At 35.3% G+C, this 20,898-nt stretch overlaps 3 protein-coding genes across 3 annotated transcripts; 1 reads left to right on the forward strand and 2 right to left on the reverse strand.

Moving 5' to 3' along the window:
* Nucleotides 1-67: 67 nt before the first annotated feature.
* ICU2 (DNA-directed DNA polymerase) lies at nt 68-11,668 on the reverse strand. Its single transcript, XM_089719451.1, has 30 exons — nt 10,484-11,668; nt 9,927-10,097; nt 9,714-9,797; nt 9,500-9,574; nt 9,268-9,332; nt 8,689-8,779; nt 8,407-8,595; nt 7,584-7,747; nt 7,359-7,473; nt 6,956-7,135; nt 6,758-6,871; nt 5,791-5,910; nt 5,362-5,685; nt 5,188-5,280; nt 4,566-4,684; nt 4,381-4,453; nt 4,197-4,253; nt 3,899-3,991; nt 3,282-3,404; nt 3,105-3,202; nt 2,886-2,931; nt 2,458-2,571; nt 2,262-2,345; nt 1,945-2,148; nt 1,790-1,866; nt 1,337-1,556; nt 1,150-1,203; nt 955-1,074; nt 514-588; nt 68-403 (listed from the first exon to the last, which is right to left on the reverse strand). The coding sequence occupies exons 1-30, from the start codon at nt 11,609-11,611 to the stop codon at nt 257-259; spliced, it is 4,617 nt and encodes a 1,538-aa protein (XP_089575577.1). The 5' UTR covers nt 11,612-11,668; the 3' UTR covers nt 68-256.
* A 1,142-nt stretch (nt 11,669-12,810) lies between these two features.
* On the forward strand, nt 12,811-15,556 carry LOC105639720 (putative serine/threonine-protein kinase At1g01540). Its single transcript, XM_012223855.4, has 7 exons — nt 12,811-13,708; nt 13,796-13,900; nt 14,005-14,127; nt 14,282-14,452; nt 14,529-14,658; nt 14,744-14,953; nt 15,066-15,556. Exons 1-7 carry the CDS (start codon nt 13,083-13,085, stop codon nt 15,198-15,200), a joined length of 1,500 nt encoding a protein of 499 aa, XP_012079245.1. The 5' UTR covers nt 12,811-13,082; the 3' UTR covers nt 15,201-15,556.
* Nucleotides 15,557-16,579: 1,023 nt separating this feature from the next.
* On the reverse strand, nt 16,580-19,870 carry LOC105639719 (PI-PLC X domain-containing protein At5g67130). The gene is made up of 9 exons (XM_012223852.4): nt 19,722-19,870; nt 19,538-19,624; nt 19,326-19,448; nt 19,116-19,253; nt 18,155-18,253; nt 17,749-18,052; nt 17,438-17,661; nt 17,241-17,327; nt 16,580-16,986 (listed from the first exon to the last, which is right to left on the reverse strand). The coding sequence occupies exons 1-9, from the start codon at nt 19,725-19,727 to the stop codon at nt 16,798-16,800; spliced, it is 1,257 nt and encodes a 418-aa protein (XP_012079242.1). The 5' UTR covers nt 19,728-19,870; the 3' UTR covers nt 16,580-16,797.
* Between the last annotated feature and the right edge of the window lie 1,028 nt (nt 19,871-20,898).

The following is a 20,898-nucleotide window of genomic DNA, read 5'->3' on the forward strand; positions in this document are numbered from 1 at the left end:
GTTTCAAAATATTGTACATATTTGTGAGGGAATTACCACCTAATTGCTTTTAATAGTGCTTCTATCGTATAAGACAATATGCATTATATTTATAATACTGATGCTTGGAACATCATTTAGGGCATAGACAATATGCCCAAAGTGATTGATTAAAGTTGTTTTGCTATTACAATGGACTTATTGTCATACAAGGAATCAACAAATACTCTACATTTGTGCAAAATTTTGACAGTTAATATTTACATTATTTAGCAACTCAAACTGTGACAGCTAGGTCGTTCAACTGTACCCATCCATAAGCACACCGATCCCTAATCTTTTTAACTGTTGATAATGCCAAATCCACAATTGGTCGAATTTTGCTCAACTCTTTCTCTAGTGGTATTCTTGTGTTAGCGTCCATCTGCACCAGATGATCATAAACATGATTCACGATGTACAAAAACTAATATAACGGGCATTAGGCTCTGCCAAGTTCAAGATCAAAAATGGCACGTTCAGAAAGGAAATAACCTTTTCGATGCAATATACAGTGTCCAATAGATAGCAGAAATATGAAAGCTGCTTGTACAGATCTGCTTCTTTGTACTGTAGGAAATTAACGTATGATAAAAATTTATCAGTAACTTAAAAAAAAAATGTACATAAAAAGATTTTAAAAAATTTCAAAAATAATACCATGTGCTTTTACATCGTTTAGGGCTATATAATTTCAATAAATTGTTTGTCTATCCAAAAATATGAGTGACAGTTCTATTGGACACAAATATAAATTATTTTGAGAATATAGAGAAATAATTAAAATTTTTACCATTTGACCGTTATTTATATTAAACATAAGAACTATCTCTGGGGTAAATTAAAAGCGCTGACCTACAAGTTACTTTTTCTGCGTAAGCCAAAGATATATATCTAATATGTATAATATATAGGGTTAGAGTATGTGACGGGTACCTTTCTTACGAGACGACCATTGCAGCGAGGATAATTTGCGCAAACAGTTCCTTTTTCGGCATCACCAACAAGCCGCAAGTTGAGACTGCGTGTGGTATATTTGCAAGTTTCATCATCGCACTGAAACCAAGGGAAATTGGTAATGAGAGCCAATTACAACCAAGTAGCTCAATATTTTTGCAATTATTATATTACCATCATTAAGCCCTTATAGTACACTGAAAGAAATCCCTCGACTTGCCTTTTGACCTGAAATAGACAGACAGGATCACTCACAAAACTCTCAACAAAATAAAATAAAATAAAACATGGATCTGTTTTGATGTTGCAGAAATTCGCTTATGAAAAACTTCATCGAACGATGTAGAATTCAATGGATCACCTGGTTTGCTATTATTGCAGAAGATATTATACCCATATCCCCCTCTTCTGGGCATCTAGGACAACGCATTGTGCGCCAGAAATTAGACATAGATTCCTTTACTCGTGGTTTTATTGGCTTTTCACCGATTATCAGACCAATGGAACTGAAGATGGCAGGACATTCAAAAGTATTAGAGCAGCTGGGACATGACAAGATTAATGGCTCACAACTCCGATATCTGCAGTTCAAAAGAAAAAAGAAAGTGGGAAAATGGATGTGAAAAAGACATTTTCCTTACTATGCTTTAAGATGTATTACAGATACAAAATACGATGATTTTCAAAATCTGATAACAAGTTCTTTGAAACATGTATTTCATACAATAATAGAAGCTACACCATTTGAATGAAGTTAAGCATGAAAGATACTAGAGACGCAATTATGAAATATTTGGGCGTAAGAAATAATTACCTCTCCTCGTCATTGACAGCAAACAAAAGTGAGCTTGAAGGGTCATTGCTAATTGATTCACTTGATTTATTTTTGAACTGAAAAAGCATTAAACCATGTAAGATTATGCTTAAACAACAGCTGTTAGTATATCAATCCCAAAAGGGCGCATTTACCTTGGATGAGTCAAGGCCCAAACAATCAGCCAAACGCTCTGGGCTTGTGCCTTGAATTGAAGCGCATAGGCGAGATACCACAGGATGAATTTGTTGTGATAAGTAGTAATCTATGTCAATCATCCATTTCCCATCATCTTTTTTCAGTTCATCAGGATGTCTTGCACGCTGCGCAATTCCTGTCATACTTCCTGAGGAAGCCTCCTGTTCAAGCAAGGGGTCAAAGAGTAGAAGAATGTTAAATGTAGAAAAACATTTATGCTTTTATTTTAGTGACTGATTATTTGACAGAATCACAGTTACATCCTGTACTGTACCTGCTCAGAGCAAATGATGTATGGTACAGTATCACCTGCAGAACAGCCCGTAGTATAGCCCATTTGCTTCAATCTTAGTGCCACCTAGAAAATTCCATAAACAAAAGTAGAAGTTAAAAGTAATTGCTTCTATCAAAAAAGGGATGAAAGTTCGTATAAATATGACTAAGCTCTCATAAATGATTTTGTTACTCACAAGAACATGAGGTTGATTTTTGGCATCAGGATAAGCTTCAGGTGGTTTAGTCAATGATTTTGTAATGACATATTTCTCTAGTTCTACTTGTCCATTTCTCATATCCTCCTGAACCTGTTAAATACGGGAAATTGTTGACAACCAGTTGAGTTCATTAGTGACAAAATGGAGCTATCTACCATCTGAAGCAAAAATACATTTAAGTTATCAAATAAAAAGAATCGGCATGCACTTAATTCAATTTGCCTGATATAGAACCACGACATAAGAGGGGACTTCATTTTCCAGAGAAGAAAATAAATTTACTATTTCAGATCTCCAAATCCCTTCACAACTAGGAATCAATCTCGCAGACATATGTGTACCTCTCATCACTCCAGAGCATTTTACACACAGTAATAATTTTAGCAAAAGCAACATAAATTTACCTTCATAAGTGAATTATGTATTGATTCTACTACGTCCTCACATGACCTGTGACCATGGGAGCCAAAGACATTATTAAGGGATTCCAACAAATTCTTAATATCTAGGAAAGAACAATGTCGACATGAGTACGGAAAAAGAGAGACAGAGAAAGAAAGAGAGAAGGACAGATAGGTGACAGGTGAGAGAGTTGGCAAGGAGTTGGTACTGGAGTAACATACCCCCCAGACAAGATTTGAGCAAGGCAGAAGTCCCCCAATTCCTTTGACAGCAAACTCCAGTCACGGCGAACCATGTCAAGACCTTTCCGTTCAATGACCTGTACCGATAAAAATGCTTTAGTGACTTTCTTGAAGGGAAAGGTAACCAAAAATATGAAAATATTTTCAAAACAATACCTCATATGGTGTCCCATCCTTGAACTGCAATTTGACAGCTGCATATTTTTTCTTCTTGAGAAGCAACATTCTCTTATATAAGCCATCAAGATCAATTTCTAAACACCTATACTTCTTGTTAACCTAGATACAAATAGAGGAAGTTACAGCTTGCATAGAGCAGCATAGAATATAATATTGATAGCAACAATTTTTGCTTGCTCGTATTAGTTCTGGACATTCAATGAAATTATGCTTTTACCACACATGACAATGGTAGGCTTCAACAAAACTGTTTTTGCAATATAAACTACGTATATAATTTCAACAAGCTCAGAAAATAACAAAAAAAATATTATCTAGAATATTGACATTGATGTTAATATTGAGTTAATTCAAAAAATTGTTGAAAGTAATAATAAATTATGGAAATTTGCATGAAGCTTTGAGAAAATGTGAGACTAAACTAACATTGAAGCCAAAAATGTCTAAAAGTTCAAAATAAAGAAGTTAAGCCCTGTGGTGGTTACAGAAATAATAACACCGAGAAAATAAGTTCCATAATATCATATATTATAGTGCTAGGTTCCCCATGTATATATTTGTTAAGCATTTATAATTAAAAACCACGACCCTACCTCCTGGATGACTTTCCCTGCAATAGCTTTTGCTTTTGTGATATCATCTAGTCCACTATAAATCATTATTGAATCTGTATCACCATATATGACCTGCCATGTGAAACACAATACATTCTTCAAAAGCTAAATATTCTAACTTAACTGAGGATAATGTAGAAATGAATATAAATAGGTCAGTTGCTGTATAAAGTAAAACGATAACAAACCTATATGTATTACATCAAATGAAGTATTACCTCTAAGTTCAAATTATTTTGAAACAAATCTATATATATTACATCAAATGAAGTATTACCTCTAAGTTCAAATTATTTTGAACAAGATCCACAGTACTCTGTAGAATCTCCCTCCCCTACACAGCAGTCATGAGACTTGCTTAATGCTTAAAAAAGATATATATTTGGTATCAAATCTAGTTTCTTTGTCCATAAAGTGCAAGATATTCTCCACAATTTCAGCAAAAGAAATACATATCTCACCTGTAGAGTTATAAGCTCAGCAAGAGGCTTTGCATAAAATCTTGAATTGGAAAACCCAAGGCATCCATACATACTTCACCACCATATCAGATAAACAAAGTAAGAAAGAGCGGTCATTGTAGTGACCAACAACACTCAATATATCAAGGATAATAAACTAATAAATTAAATAAATAAATAAACACCTATTAGCAGTGAGCTTCAATGCCTGTTGCTGAATGTCAAGCTGCTGGATTTTGAGACCAGAAGCATTTTTCATCCATGACTTAACCATTCTTCTCCTCTCCACTAGATTTTTCAGCAACTACCAAATAATAGCAAAAGGAATTATCTGCATCTAGTTTTGCTAAAAAAGAGAACAAAATATGACACAAGAAATCTTGTTTCCAACAGACATCTGTCTCTCAATTTAATGCGTAAAAAGCTTGAACAAGCTATATCACTTTAAATGATGAGAATGGTTAACATGCAAGTTTCTGAAAATAATATCACAATCAGATCTATTATATTGGCTAAACAAATTCAAATATTAGCTGTTAATTCAAAATAGTATCATTATCATCTTCATTCACCAAGCTGAATTTCCAGAATTGACTTGCAAAATCTATAACTAATTTTCTCTCCATATATTTTATTTGTTGTTCCCATGTGTTGGCAAGACTATAGCTTCTGATAATGTCTCAAGTAAAGTCCACATGGGGAAGATACAGATTCTGATCTCGAAATTTACCCCTGGTTTATAGATTTCAAGTGTTGGCAAGACAATAGCAACAAGGATAAACTATGTATGTTTTGTAATAATAATACCTCAGGTAAAACTCCAGTTTTTTTGCCAGAAGGTAAACGGGGAACTAACCCATCTGTAGATTTTTCAACCGTTGTGAAGCAGATATTATACTCCTGTAAAATCAAGTTGAGAATCGATGCTCATACTGGGTAAAAAAGGGAAGAAAAAGGAGGTCAAAAGAAAATGCTCTTAACCTGAATGATAGAAGGGTAAAGACTATTGAAGTCCAGAAGCAATACATATTTGTCATATAAACCTTTTTTGGGCTCCAAAACCAAACCACCTGCATAGGCAGGACCTTTTTTCCCTTTTCCACGATCATTGTCTGGATTATCATTATCAAAATTGGCATCATCAGTATCCAGCTCTTCGGCATTTCTTTCCTCACCACCATGATTTATTCTCCGTTTTGTCATTTTTGTTTCTTTTACATAAGAGGAATTCTTATCTGGTACAATATATTTCTTTGCGTGGAATGCATGCAATAGAAGATACTCTACTCTTTGTGCCCTAGCACCCTGAAAAGAAATAGTAGATTGCAGAAAATTTAGATATCATAAAACGTGTCATGTACAAATTCTACAGGAAAATAAAATAAAATAAAATAAGCATCACAAACTCACCTGGAGAGTTTTCCCCCAGAGATTACCACTAATATTAGTCAGCTGACGTGTTAGGGGAAGAACACTCAAATGAAACATGAGTTCCATAGATAACCAGGCATCTGTTTCTCCATATTCAATCTGAATGCATAATAAACACAATAAGAACCATATATTAGGATGCATATAAGAAAATTCCATATCTTAGGCAGAGCTGACCTGATGGACAATGTGGTAATTTCCAGATAGCTCATATCACAATCACATGGACTCGCAAGTTGTCTTAGTTGGCAAGCTAAGACATTTTAGTTATTATAGCTTAAGCTACTATTTTACAAATTCTTTAGAGAGTAGACAAAATATGAAGTTAAAATTAGCCACAAACCTTACAACCTACCATTTTGCTTATGCTTGCGCAAACTATAAAGAAAACTAACTATTTTTAACGTTATTCAATAACTATGGATTGTCTGTCATCACTTAAAACATTGACCATTATCAAGCAAGTACAGCCCTTCTGTACATATTCAAACTCAACTAACTCTCTGTCGCAGATTACAGCCTACCATTTTGCTTATGATTGTGCAAATTATAAACAAAAACTAACTATTTTTAATGTTATTCAAGAACTATGAATTGTCTGTCATCACATAACACATTGACCAATTATCAAGCAAGAACAGCCCTTCTGCATATATTCAAACGCAACTCTCTGTCTCAGATTAGTCGGGGTATCATTAGGATTCATGTCAATGATAAAAATGTAGAGTGTTTTGCATTACCCTTCAGCCTATTGATTTTGTCCGTGCTTGGACCAGCCATGTTGGATCCAAACCAAATTCAATAGATATAAACCATCTGACCACAGAATCATAATTATTTTCTGAGGAAAAATAAGAAAAAGAAAGACATTCCAACAATACCATCCTGGTTAAATTACTAAATATTGCAATTAAAACAAGCAACTGTAATTAGCATCAGAACCTACCAGTTCAATAAGGGATTTTGATGTCTGGAACATTCCAGGAATATCATGTGGAGCTATCTCCTTTCGGTCTTTGTTCAGCCGAGTCCTTGCTAGTTGGGTCAAGGAATAACTAACCTGGATAAACAAGAATAGCATATGTGAGAAACATGTATAGCAGCATTACACAAACCTTTGGGACACCATTACCAGTGAAGGTACCTCTTTTAACAGGTCACGGGAGCACAAATAAGTATCACACAAGAGCCGACCAGCAATGCATGACATGATCCCTGGACTTGCTCCAGATCCAAATATAGAATTTCCTTTTGTAAGCTTAGGCATCGCTGAACGCTTGAGACGGCCTATTTTGGACCACATGCTGCTTGGTACACGGCAAGCCTATATTAAAGGAATACACAGGCATCTCAAGGACAATGGCAACTCAAGAATTTGTATATTTGACAGAAGCCAGCTTAAAGTTGCATTTTTGACGAATACATAGCAAGTTCAAAACAAAGAATTGAAAATGCCAATCTCATCTGAAAAATGAATATACATCTCCTCTACCACCCCACCCCCCCTCTTTCCTCCCTCTAATAAGCATACTGCAAAGGTAACGCACCTGAGCTCTGTGAAGGAGAACGTCCAGGTCAAACCCAGATATATTATGTCCAACAAGAACATCACTGTCCAATTTGCTCAATGCAATCATCAAACGGTTCAACAAAGCTCTTTCACTGAAGAACAATTTTGAATGATACTTTAAGCAAAAGAAATTTAAAATAAACAAGTAAAAAGCTGTATCTGATAAAGAAAAATGATAATTGATAAGCAAGAAACATTTTACCTGCTTTCTATGGCCAATACATTTGATCCAGCGTTTGTGTTCCTTTCAGTCACTTCTTTGGAAAACCCCATTGGGAATATCCCCCCTTCAAGCTTGCGGACAACAGTAAAATGGCTAAGCATACCAGGTTTCTTCCATTCTGAGGCCAACATGGGACTGTCAATCTGAAAAGTAAAACAGCATAAGAGCTTATCTTAAAAATAGGACAATTTCCACAAGATTAACTGGTAAACACTATGAAGTTTAGCTAGACTAAAGCATGAGCTCACTTGAAGACTGAAAATGCCTAAGAACTCTGAATCAAATAATATATGCCACAGGAATAAATTGCGTGCTTGGAAGTTTATGAAAAGCAGGTATCATCTGTCCCTAAATTATGGTCTCATTTAAAATGCACTTAAAATCCTTTGCATTTCCACTAACCATGTAGTATCATCCAAAGCAGAAAAGAAGCGATTGTTTTTTTTTGTACTATTTGCTAGAAGATATGTCTATATCTAACATTAATGAGCTGTAAACTAGTATTTGATGCTTACACAAGGCATATCTTTATGCTCAAATTATTTCATTAACTAATATGAATAGCATTTTTTTTACTTTATTTTTTCCGTGACTCCTTAGAAAAGGGATTAATTTTGAGTCCTGTGGATCAAGAATAGATGCTCATGACATTATATTTATTGAAATATATAAATTATTTAGCAAGAAGCAAGAATATACGTGCCATGAATCAACAACTGAAGAAAAGGAATCAGCTGAGTCTCCTAATCAGACAGGAAAATAAAAACAAAAGCAGTATTTTCAAGAAAGGGTCTATACAAACCTTAGCTTTGTGACAACAAATGAGAGATGCAGAGATTATTTCATTGACATTCTGCTTTCCATTAATGATGGTTTTCAAATTTATTGCTGTAACAACTACTGGAGGAATCTCTATTGTGTTCTTTGAGGATGATGAAACCGATATATCTTTTGGTGTGTCAACAGTAATCTCAAACTTGCACCAGCTCACCTATGTAACATTACATTAAAGATTGGAATATCTAGAAAGGATATTATAAGCTCTAACCAAAATGACAAACGGGTGCAGAGTTGAAAATCTTACCTTTTGAGAAGATGGACAAGTTGAGAATTTTGAAACTGACAGCCATGAAGGTCCCTTTACCTTCCTCTTCACAAGAAAAAGCTCCAAAGCACTGCGAATAATAATAATAATGGTTAATGCAACTTTCTTTCCCCAAACAAAGAAATTCATTGGGTTATTATGTTGCTTACCATCAAAAGCATGATAAGAATTTAACAACTGTGACATCATATAAAGATGAAAAGTTCATGGGTCTCAATTTGATATGCATAGCAGACATGAATTAACTCCAAGAACAAAGACACTGCAGAAAAACTTATATGCACAAACATTGATTTAACAAGCAGTCAACCTAGATATACAATTGATTGACTCAGTTGATAAAACCATCATAATTTATTTCCCCTTGAAATTAATTAAGAAAGCTAGACTAAATATTCAGGCTGCAGAAGAATAGTAACAGTGGAATTCTTCATAATACATTTCACTTGAAATTTTCAGTTACATCCATATACAACATAGGCTCAAATAGTGTATTCTTGGAAGTCAGAAGAGTGCTTCGTTCCTGAATTTTGGTAAATAAAAGCTCCAACAGCATACCTGCGATGAGTTCCAAGCAGACCACAGAAATTTTCTCCTTTTAAATCTGCTGGAAGTGGAGGTTCCTGTTAATAACAGAATCTAATTAACAAATTCGTAGCAGATGAAGTGTCAACTAGGTGATATGAGCATCATGGTTCCAAGCAACTTCATCAATCATCAGCAGTAATTTTAAAAACGTGATGGAATATAAAGTTGGCATCTAATAAGTACACACAGTCGTGGACAATACCTTGAATGGATAGGTGATCTTAAGTACATAATTCTCCCCGACAGGAATGTCTGATCTCTCAAAAGCATAGTTTCTCTGTAAGGTGTTTGATATAATGAAAACAAAAGTCAATCAAAAGAATATAAGGACAAAATGCAAAAGATGTAGAAGGATACAGCAGTGGACGTCTTTAGCATGAACTTTATGAAACAGGGGAATGATTATATTCGCAAACCTTAACTGGGGCCATGCTAAAACTTGAAACATTGAGTGTTAATAGTTGGCTTGCTAGTTCATTTTTCAGGTCATATGCTACTTCCTGCAGAAGAAAATAGTTAGAACAAGTTAACCGCAGCTGGAGAAAGAAAACGGAAAGAAGAGGAGAAAAATAATAAGAAATCTTTAATAGGATATGTGTGTGTGTGTGTGTGTCAGTATGGACATATACTTGCAGCTTTTTACGGAACTCAGTAGGTGAAATCCGTGACTCTTCAGCATCTTTCTTCAGCTTGATCATCTCATTGGTATGAAAAATGGTACCATTTGGAATCGCATAAACACATCTCTGCATGTTCTTCACAATCACACAGCAACTATGATATGCATTTCCTGCTTTGACCTAAATTCCAATGTCAGATGTCAACAACTTCACTTTTTGCATCCGGATTTAAGTGAATAGCACATTCAAAAGACTAAATAATGTTTTTCTCCATCTTAGATCCTAACAATAAACATTACTGCATTAAGTTCTCATGAGGACTCAGTACAAATGTGCAACGCATCCAGCCACCCTATTGCAATCTGACTAATTGATTTATTATACTAGTTTTACTAATTCTATCTTGAATTATGACAAAGCAAGTTACATATGATTATATAAAGAAAGTCAGCTCACTGTATAGTTAACTCAGTCAGCCAACCCTATTCTTGTATCAAAACTGATTGATATTCATGAAAAAATGCCTAAAAAATTGAATTGCCATGGTTTCAGATATAATGAATTACCTTCCCAAAGAGATAGAGGGTACCCAGGTTAGCACCAAAAACCTCCTCATGAGCATCAATTATGTAAAAAGGCAGCGATCCATCAGCGTCCAGCTCAAACTCCGATTGCTCTTCACAGCTTGACCCGCTCTTAACCTCTTCACTAACACCAGCCACACTCTCATTTCCACCACTCCTAACTGCCTGCCAATCAGCCATTGCACTCAAAGCATGATCCTTCTCCTCCACGGTAATCTTCGCATTAAGCGTATGTCCACCTTCCTTCTTCACCGCTGGCTCTGCTTTCACTTCAACCAAATCTTTTTCGTCCTCTTTAGCTACTCCTCCACTAGCCTCCGCATCGGACGATTGGTATATTGCTTTCTTTACATTGACTTCCATGATTAACCCTTTTTTCTCATCAACATTGCAACTGTTCCCTAAATTAACGACACTGTCACCATTATTTGTAATGACCCTGCCCAATTCATCATTAGCCGTCAAACCAACATCATTAACAGCCAGACCCTCGGCCTTAATTGCCGTGAAATTCTTCACAGCCGGTTGGCCCCTTCTACGCCTTTCTCTATCAGCTTCATCCGGAGCAAACTCAGCTATAACATCATCAACAATATTTTCACAATCCAAACTCCTACCCTTACCAAAATCTTTGTTTTTAAATACGGTAGACGTGAACATCGCCGATATCCTTTGTTTTCCCATCATTGCCGCCGCAGCTGATAATGCAGGATTAACTTTCTTTTGTTGCGTCTCCTTCTCTTTCTTTTCTGTCTTTTTCCTCTTAGGTCTGTTGTTTTGCTCGCCGCCATCAGATTCATCTGACGATAGATTGAAGCCGGCCAGTGACCAATCCTCCTCTTGACCATCGTCTCCATACCCAAGACCATCGTCATCAACAATGAAGCCTTGGACTTCCTCACGACGGCGGGCCACGAGCTTGTCGTAATCATCCTCATTGACTGTGTCATATATCGGAGTCTCAATCTTGACGTCATATCCGCCGCCATTCTCAGATCTACGGCCACTTCGGCGTAGGGCTTTTAGTCGCTCTAAGGCTTCCGATCGAGCTGTAGCCTCAGGTCCCCTGCTCCGTCGCCTGCCGGCCACGACTGGTGGTTCGTCCGTCATCTCTCTCTGCTTGTTAGATCACGTGAAGGGTTTTGCAGTGAGGGAGAGAGGCGGAAATGACTTTTGGAGATTAATATTGGCGGGAAGATTCAGGAAATGGAACGGGATTGGCGCCAACATTTGTAATTGGGCCTTTAACACACGGATTATAATTTGAAGCCCATTTGATGAAGGGCTTATGCTTAATTGTTTTGGGCTATACCTGTATCTAAACTTGTTTTGAACTTTATTTTCCCGAAAATATTTCACCACCCCTTTGAATTTTTGTATTAGAATTTTACTTTAGTTTATTTTTTCTATGAAAAAAAAATATTTTAAAACACAGGAAGATGATGATGGGATTTGCAACAACTGAAATAAAGTTGAATAAGCAAATGACTCCAAAATCCAACCACCACCACTAACAAATAGATTATGATTAAAATTAAAAACATCAATTATTATAATCACTACTGTTTTAATGTTTTAGCAAGGGAACAAATATTGTGAATCGAAACAAAACAAAGAAGCTTGTCGGCTACAAAAGTGTTGAACTAATTGACATGATAAGACTATTACTTAATTTTTCCTAGCCAATACCCTACCAAACTTTAGATTCATAAGTGTTTATATCATACGCTTTAGGTGCTTTGATTAGGCAAAATCTCTAATAGATGACAAAAATGATTGAAGTTGTTAGACTAAAATAACATGCAAAATTGACATATTGTGCCTCATTTGAAGATGTTTTATTAGCCATTTTATGGCATCATAATATTAGAAAATAAGATTATTCATGTTCTAAAAATAACTTCACTCTAATTATTTGATTAATAATTTATCTAATAAATTAAATTTACCTTTATAGTTAAAAATAAATAAATAAAAACAAACGAAAAATACATTGCTAATCAAATAATGTTCATGATTAGTTGAATCTGAAGATGAGTCTATATACAGGATATAAATACCTCTTTCCCTATTTTATCTATACATAATAAATAAATAAATAAGGGAAAACTCCACCTCTATTCGTCCCATTTCCCCTGTTTCAAATGATGTCTTTACTTACCAATAAATAAAGTCAGAGCACTAAAAATCATGAGTTCATGACCCAAAACAGTCAATTAAACATCATTATTCATTGGTACTTGCTGGATTAACCTTTAATTAATTATTTTGTGCACTAATTACTATCTCACTCTTTCTTTATGTGTACTACTTTCAACATCTCCTACCCGCGTAAAATTAACCACCCCGAAAAACCAGTAGCCAGGGGAATTTTTCCCCTATCTTTCATTAAAGTCCCCCCATGCCAGCTGCTACCTGTTTCCTTCATCACTCTCACTTTCACTTTCTTCTAGTCTCTCTATTTCTTTTGCCTTCATTAACAATCTTTATAATTTCAGATTCTATACGGGGACACTAAAAGAATAGATATGTAAAGAAACCTCTTGTTTTTTCTCTGATTTTATAGATAAAAACAGAGTTAATGTCTGATCAGAAAACAGGGCTCATGAGTGATCAGTTGTCAAAACCAACCTCAATTTTTGGTCTGCGATTATGGGTAGTTCTTGGCTTTTGTGTTGGAGCAGCTTTTGTGCTGATCCTTTTTCTCATTACTCTGTGGCTGGCTTCAAAACGCTCTAAAAGTATTAAGAAATCCAAAATCCCAGTTGTTTCTAAGGAGATCCAAGAAATCAGAGTTGAGTCTATCAAACCACATCGGGGAATCCAAAATGACCCATTTCCCGACCCGGAAATTGCTGCCGGAAACGAAAGGCAAGCTTTGCTGCTTATGCCACCAGAGGAGGAGAGTCCAATGGGGTATCATGGGATTCAGATTGATATTGGCAAAGGGCATTTGATTTCTTATCCTTCTTCCGAGGCGCCACGTGGCGGTGTTGTTGGCGGCGGGGGTGTTGATCAGGTGGCGATGGTAGGTCCTGATGTTTCCCATTTGGGTTGGGGCCATTGGTATACTTTGAGAGAGCTGGAAGACTCCACTAATGGATTTGCTGATGAGAATGTGATTGGTGAGGGAGGATATGGGATTGTCTACCATGGTGTTTTAGGGGATAACACTCAAGTAGCAGTCAAAAACTTGCTCAATAACAGGTAATATAAACTATATCCTCTAATTTCAATGTGGATATTTGATTTCAATTTCAATTTTGAATTAGTTGAATCTGTTCTTATATTCAGGGGACAGGCTGAAAAAGAATTTAAAGTAGAGGTGGAAGCTATTGGAAGAGTAAGGCATAAAAACTTAGTGAGACTGCTTGGTTATTGTGCTGAAGGATCTCACAGGTACTCTGTTTTTCCCCTGCTTTTAGTGGTAAATTGACTATTGAATATTGCAGCCTTTAACTTCACTGATCAAACTTAATTATGGTTTGTTTCTTCAATTGTAGGATGTTGGTATATGAGTATGTGAACAACGGGAACTTAGAACAGTGGCTTCATGGGGATGTTGGTCCTTGTAGTCCTCTTACTTGGGAAATAAGAATGAATATCATCTTGGGAACTGCAAAAGGGTAATAATCCGTTCCAAAATCAAGTTACAAGTTTCATATTTGTACCTATATAAAGCACCAGTTGGTAAATTGCTTGTCTTTCTACTTTCATTCTCACAATCTCTCAGTTTTGAGAAAGTTTCAATACAACTGGACCAATATTGATATATTATAGGTTAACATACCTTCATGAGGGCCTTGAACCAAAAGTTGTTCACCGAGACATAAAATCGAGTAACATTCTGCTCGACAAGCTGTGGAATGCCAAAGTTTCAGACTTTGGCCTTGCTAAGCTCCTTTGCTCAGAAAGAAGCTATATTACAACTCGTGTAATGGGAACATTTGGGTATGAGGATCTTGTATATCTCCATTTTATGTGTGTGAGTGCGTAGAAATGTACTAATTTTTTTATTCTTTTGTAGCTATGTAGCTCCTGAGTATGCAAGCACAGGCATGTTGAATGAAAGAAGTGATGTCTATAGCTTTGGAATGCTTGTAATGGAAATTATTTCTGGGAGGAATCCAGTTGATTATAGCCGGCCTTCGGAAGAGGTTCACATTACACAATCATAGTGTCATTTTTTTTTTCTCTTCTTTATTGATTTAGCTAATAACTAACTGTATATACATAATTCAGGTTAACTTAGTTGATTGGCTTAAAAAGATGGTTAGCGACAGAAATCCTGAAGGGGTGTTGGATCCCAAGCTACCCGAGAAGCCTTCTTCAAGGGCATTGAAGCGGGCACTTCTTGTAGCTTTACGTTGTGTAGACCCAAATGCACAGAAGCGACCAAAAATGGGGCATATTATACATATGCTCGAAGCTGATGAGTTCCCCTTGAGAGATGTATGTATCAATCTCACTACATAACAAAATCTTTACTCACTAGCATTATACTTATAGCTTAGACTGTGTTTCGTACTAGCAACTTCATGGCCTATGAATCAAATGATTGCAGGATCGCAAAGGTGGAACTATACGGGATCCCAGAAGCACGCAAAGTGATGGATCTTTGGAGAAGCCGGAGACAGAAACAGGTGATAGAAGTGGGGTGCAAGCTAATGCCATAAAGAAAAGCAATGAGGAGACATAATTGAGCTTGTTCTAAGTGGGACTGCAAAAAGTGTACTGTTTGTTGCTCCAGCCCCATCTGGACATTGGCCTATCCAAGTAAGTCTCTTTTTGTGGTTGTCAATTAGTTCCACTCTATTATTTGTGTCTTGTATAGCTGTCCATATTAAACCATCCGTCATAGCAAGATTGAATTCAAATGTTACAACCAATGCTCTTTTGTTTGGGAGTAGGGACACTTTGTATTCTCTGCGCATTAGGCCTTTCATGTAATTCAATCAAGGTCACATTCTTGCTCAATGTAGTCACAGTAAAATAAAACCTGTTATTATATATTTAATTTGCAAGTTAAAATAGAGGTTGAAATTGTTATTTTTATTATTATTATTAATATAGCTAATAATAGTAATATGATAACACCATATTTTTTACAAATTCTATAACAGGGTAGCAAAGGACAAAAAAAAAAAAAAAAAAGAATCATATGTGTAAGAATTTCAGATTTACATCAAGTTTTGATCACATTCAACATGAAAGCTATGTTTGTTTTAAAAACCAACAGTTTTACACTCTGTTTGGTATAAATGAATTCAAAATATCAAATGTCTCTTTTATGTAATGAATAAGGCAAAAAACTTTCTGCTAAGCAAGGAGGGTTAGATCATGATATTATTATTAGCAGGGTCCCTTAAGTAACATGGCTTGCAGCTTGCTAGTTCAATATCCATACAGCAGAAGCTTTAAGGTGTGACATTGTAAACCTTGGCACCTAAGGGTATAGCATTAGTCTAGCATGTCTGGTCCCCTCCATTGATGCTTTGCTGGGCCTCCTTTTAGGCAATGTTATAAGGAAGCTTTCAGTCATTTTGTGGGTTTTTTGGCTGTTATGCTGAAGTCACATGCCCTTGCAAAATCTTTAGGGGTTTCTGTCAGTTGATGTTGACTTGGATTTTGTTACTAGAAGGGCCAACTGGAACATACTAACATATTTACGTTTAATTAGGAGATAGATTACGAGGTAAAAGCTCAAGTATCCTGAATTGGAACCATTGATAGTTCAAACCTGATCCAGAATAATTTTACTTATTCAAGATTTCAATCGTAATGGACAAAACAAAGGATTTTGCCCGCTAAATGAGTCCGTGCATGTACTATAGGAAACCACAGGAAGTTCCTACTTCTGGGTCACATGAGAAGAATAGAAGTTAGTTTGTAGACAGGCCACATGCTTACAAACTCCTCTGAATTGGGGCACACACAATTATACAATGTGTTACTGTCACAGAATAACACCATCCTTTAAATTTCACTTTTTCAAAACTGCTTAATAGAAAGAATCAATTCTTAATCTTTCCAACTGGATTGTAAATCAGGGTATTAAAAAGTAATGCAGACAAAGAATGAGAAACAGGAAAAAAAAATTTCCTTGTACGTCTTTTTTCCCCATAAGGGAATCAATAAGAAAGTATTTATGATAAAGTATCCTTTCAATCTACATACTAATATAAATCACTCTCTTATGAACTACAACAACCACACTCCAAGTAAGGACAGAAATTAGCCGCAGTTCGTCTATACAAAACATTCTGATGCACATCTAAACAAGGTCATGAATATAATTACTGCCATAATAACATCGCTGTGAAAATTATCCTCAACAACCACTGGAATCGGACCGGTCTAGCATTCACACAAGCAATGTTTGTGGGAGTTGATGCAGGTGGAGATTGTGAACTTCCACCAGCAGAAGCGACAGCAGGTGGAGGGGCAATTCGTGGTGCATCACATGTGCCACGCGTGGCATTTGCCTACCAATGAATAACAAATGAAAAGTCAGAAATGAGTATAGAAAAACATTTAGGTGGATTAGCTCGGTTGATAAATCAAACAAATATTTCCAGTTGAGTGAGTTCATGATTTGAAATAATGACAAGCGTAAGCATATAGTTTGCATGTCAATCTTAAATTTGTTCAAATGTAAGAACTTGATCAACCTTATCTTGAAATTTAGATGCAAAACCAACAATGAAAAGAAATTGAAAAGAAACATGAATTTCTATACCTTGCAGTAGGCAATATTTTCACATCCACAAGTAAGCTGACCATTCACTTGATCCAGAGCTTCTGGGGCACCCCCACCATCATTCCTCTACAACAACTCCAAGGAATTAATGCCAAAACTACTTTTCAAAATTTTATCTACCAATTAAAAAAATTTGCAGTAATTTAGTAAATGCATATCACTGTATCAGGAACTACCTGATAAAAATCAACAGCAATGAAGTTCGGCCACCGTTTGCCAGCAGCTTCATAGCAACTATTGGTCATGCTAATTAATGGAGCTGAATTGTCCAGGCAAGCTTCTGTTAAATTAGGATTACTGGGAAAATAGTTTTGAAGAACCAGGGATATCGTTTTTGTGTTCATGGGAGGCGACTCAGCCCTATTTGGACATGAACCGGCTTTCATCCCATCATCTCCGTCTGCAATTTTTACAGTGAAGATTAAAACTGATTCTTACATATCCAAATAACAGTCTCTAATTTAAATACTGAAATAAAGAAACTCACATTGGTTTTCTACCACATATTTCCAATTATAAGCAATGCCCTCGGAGGCCTCTTTATTTGATTTGGATGTAAAGACCACCAGGCGCTCATTATTCTGGACCATATCATCCACTGTTGGCCAATCTTCTCCATTCTTAGGCATCTTTGATACAGGGAACCAGTATTTACTGAGACCAGATGCATTGAAAACCTTGGTCAACCCCTGTGGGGACGTCACATAGTCCTCAATGAAAATAGTAACAATCTCTGATGGGTTTGCAGCCAAAAAGGTCTCAATCTCTTTTAGCACGTTGATGGCAGGTTGCTGGGGAAGGTCAAAATCTGGTGCTTTGTCAATTGCAAGATAAACATACCCTAAATTTATGTAGAGTAGGAACTGAATAAGCTACAGCAGAGATGGTCTTACAAATGCTGTGAAGTTGTAACAAGTGCCACGAAAAGAATGACATAGCCAGATATCATTCTGGAAGTCATACATATCTAGCATAAGCCCGCGAACCCCATTCTACAAGAAAATAAATTTTCATTAGCAGGCTTATTTTGGTCAGCAGGCTATTTAGCCAGTATAATTAAAAAAAAAAAAAAATCATAGTTTTACTTAAAGGATCCAAAAAAACAAATATCATCTCGGCCAACCGGTCAATCCTTTTTCCATTTGAACAACAAGTTTGCAAAATTTTCCATTCATATGGTCAAAGATGGTAGGAGCTTAAAATTTACACATTCATACAAGATAAATATCCTATAACAACGTATCGGGTCATATCTGCTAAACAGATAAAGGAAGGCAATCATGGTTTGAATTGATATAGGTGCACGTGCTTTTTACATTATTGATTTCAATTTGAATCACTGGACTCACCTAATACTCAAAATTGGATCAACCAAAGTACCAAACAATTGTCATAAGTTGGAGTTCTTTAGCTAAAGAACGGCAGGCTAAAACAATGATTGGCATTAGCTGGAACACAAATTACTTTTCTTGTCCAAAAGACAACGAAAGCTTGAATTCTTACTTACTAATCAAAGAACTGCAATTATAAGACAGCTAAGCAGGCCATGCAGTGCAGCAATTATCATAAAGATGTATTCTTGTTCCCTCCCCTTTACTAGCAAACTTTCTAACCATTCTTTTTCTCTTTAGCAACCCATTGCTTATTCAATAAGAAAAAAAAAAAATCTAACTTTAATCGCATAAAATATCGCAAAACCGAAATAGTATATAGTAAATGTGCTACATATACAAATAAACAAATAGAAGAAATATATACTAGAGAAAAAAAAAAAAAAATCTTTATCGTTCTCAAGAATTGAAACAATCAAAAATGAAATGTGTACTAGACATCAGGCATAATCTTATATCTTACCTTGAGTTGAATGGTAACAGAATGCTCTTGATTTGTAGGAGCTAGCAGAACTGAACCCGTCTCCGATGTAGCATTCATAAGTGCAAAAGAGTTGTGAGTTGTTAGCCATGAATATTTGTTAAATGCCAGACCTTTTACCTAACCAACCACCAAAATCAATCAATAATAATAAACAAACATAAATCAACAAAGAAATGTCTAAATACCCACTTTAGACGTCGGGTTCAAAGGCTGAATCCGGGTACATCTGGGTCGGGTATTTCCATTTGCAGGGCAAGTTTCACAACTCAATCCACTATCACAAACACTATTTGAAGAACAGGTCTCTCCTAACTGTTGAATCAATAGAAACACACCAAAACAACATCACAAGCTAATTCTCTCTATAATTAATATTTGAAAAGCAGAGTAAAGGAACCAACTTTGAGACTGGAACAACCGGCAACGAACAGACAAAGACCAATGAATATAAGTTGGACAGAGGAATTAAAGATACCATTTTTTGATCTCTGCGTGGAGAAACACACAAAATAACTATGGGTTTTTTGTATTTAAAAGAGAAAAATGAAATGAAGAAAGTGAAGAAGAGTATAGTTACTTGCATACCTTCATGGACAGAGAAAGCAGAGAGACGATAACAGAGAAAACAGAAATGACAGGCTTTTAATAAATATGAATGCTTATTTAAAGAAGTGGGTTTTGAATTTTTGGCTCTAACTATTGCGTGAACTGAACAAATGACCAGCAACGTTGCCAGCGACAGGATACTTACGTCACCTTAAATTTACGCGTGTAGGTTCGTTAGGTGTTACTCTTTTGTCACGTAGCGGCTTTTGGTTGTAATTTTATCGTTATTTTAGTTTTTAACAGGAATTAGACTTGCTTATTAATCCAGGAAATCAATTAATTAAAACAGATATTTTTAAATATTTTTGTTATTTAGCTTTTTTTTTTTAATATATAGTTAGAAATATACCGTATAAAATTTTATTTTTTATTAGCTTGATCTATAAATAAATTTATAAATTCGTTTTAAATAAATAAATCCCCTTAAATAGTTTGCAATAATTTTTTATATTTAGAGAATAGTTTTTTTTAATACATTTTTTCATTTTTTCCATTGATAAAACAACAAAGATGAATGCTACAGCTATGTAACTTCATATGCAAATGCAATAGAATAAATTAATTCATATGAAAATGCAATATATTTTCACCAATCAATCCAATTATTAAGAGTTAGATCGTAAAAATATTCAAAATAAAAATAAAGAGAGAAATATTAATTTATTTAATTATTAGGTAATTAAGAAACGATAACTAAGCAACACGTGCTTCGTTTTACAATTTTTATAATTTATGGTTGAAGGAAACGAGCTAAAGTCACAAAATAATATTCCGTTCCGTATATAGGTTCTAAATCTGAAGCATTCAATAATCTAAAAATTTACTTTTTCTTTTTTTCATTTTAATAAAAATTGTACTCGTGACCTTTCTCAAGCTGAAACGCTGATTTTCTGCTTTCTAGAAAGATTTACAGGTTCGCAGAAACTTCAAAGAACAGACATAGCAACATTATGTCTATTTTTCACAACCACTTCTTTTTTTTTTTTTTTTTACAAAAAAAAAAAAAAAATCAAAAATCACTTTTTTTTCTTATCTTAGCAATTCCTCCGAATCTGGACATTCACTGATTCACACATGGTGTATATATATATATATATATATATATATATATATATATAGCTAATATTACAAACATTTATTTTAGTTTAGATATATG

The sequence above is a fragment of the Jatropha curcas genome, chromosome 3, assembly GCF_041381405.1.
Source record: "Jatropha curcas cultivar XTBG-Jc1 chromosome 3, XTBG_Jcur_1.0, whole genome shotgun sequence".
Classification (NCBI taxonomy): Eukaryota; Viridiplantae; Streptophyta; class Magnoliopsida; order Malpighiales; family Euphorbiaceae; genus Jatropha; species Jatropha curcas.

What these genes read in the sequence shown, in the direction of transcription:
- ICU2 (XM_089719451.1), bottom strand. Translation starts at nt 11,611, where the DNA reads ATGACGGACGAACCACCAGTCGTGGCCGGCAGGCGACGGAGCAGGGGA. An exon ending in CAAAATCCCTTATTGAACTG is followed by an intron (nt 5,911 to 6,757) that starts GTAGGTTCTGAT and finishes TTATGCATTCAG; the next exon opens with ATTGAATATGGAGAAACAGA. An exon ending in TGGGCCTTGACTCATCCAAG is followed by an intron (nt 1,867 to 1,944) that starts GTAAATGCGCCC and finishes ATGCTTTTTCAG; the next exon opens with TTCAAAAATAAATCAAGTGA.
- LOC105639720 (XM_012223855.4), top strand. Translation starts at nt 13,083, where the DNA reads ATGTCTGATCAGAAAACAGGGCTCATGAGTGATCAGTTGTCAAAACCA. An exon ending in TGTGCTGAAGGATCTCACAG is followed by an intron (nt 13,901 to 14,004) that starts GTACTCTGTTTT and finishes CTTCAATTGTAG; the next exon opens with GATGTTGGTATATGAGTATG. An exon ending in ATAGCCGGCCTTCGGAAGAG is followed by an intron (nt 14,659 to 14,743) that starts GTTCACATTACA and finishes TACATAATTCAG; the next exon opens with GTTAACTTAGTTGATTGGCT.
- LOC105639719 (XM_012223852.4), bottom strand. An exon ending in CTTTGAACCCGACGTCTAAA is followed by an intron (nt 19,254 to 19,325) that starts GTGGGTATTTAG and finishes GTGGTTGGTTAG; the next exon opens with GTAAAAGGTCTGGCATTTAA. An exon ending in GTTACAACTTCACAGCATTT is followed by an intron (nt 18,053 to 18,154) that starts GTAAGACCATCT and finishes GACCTTCCCCAG; the next exon opens with CAACCTGCCATCAACGTGCT.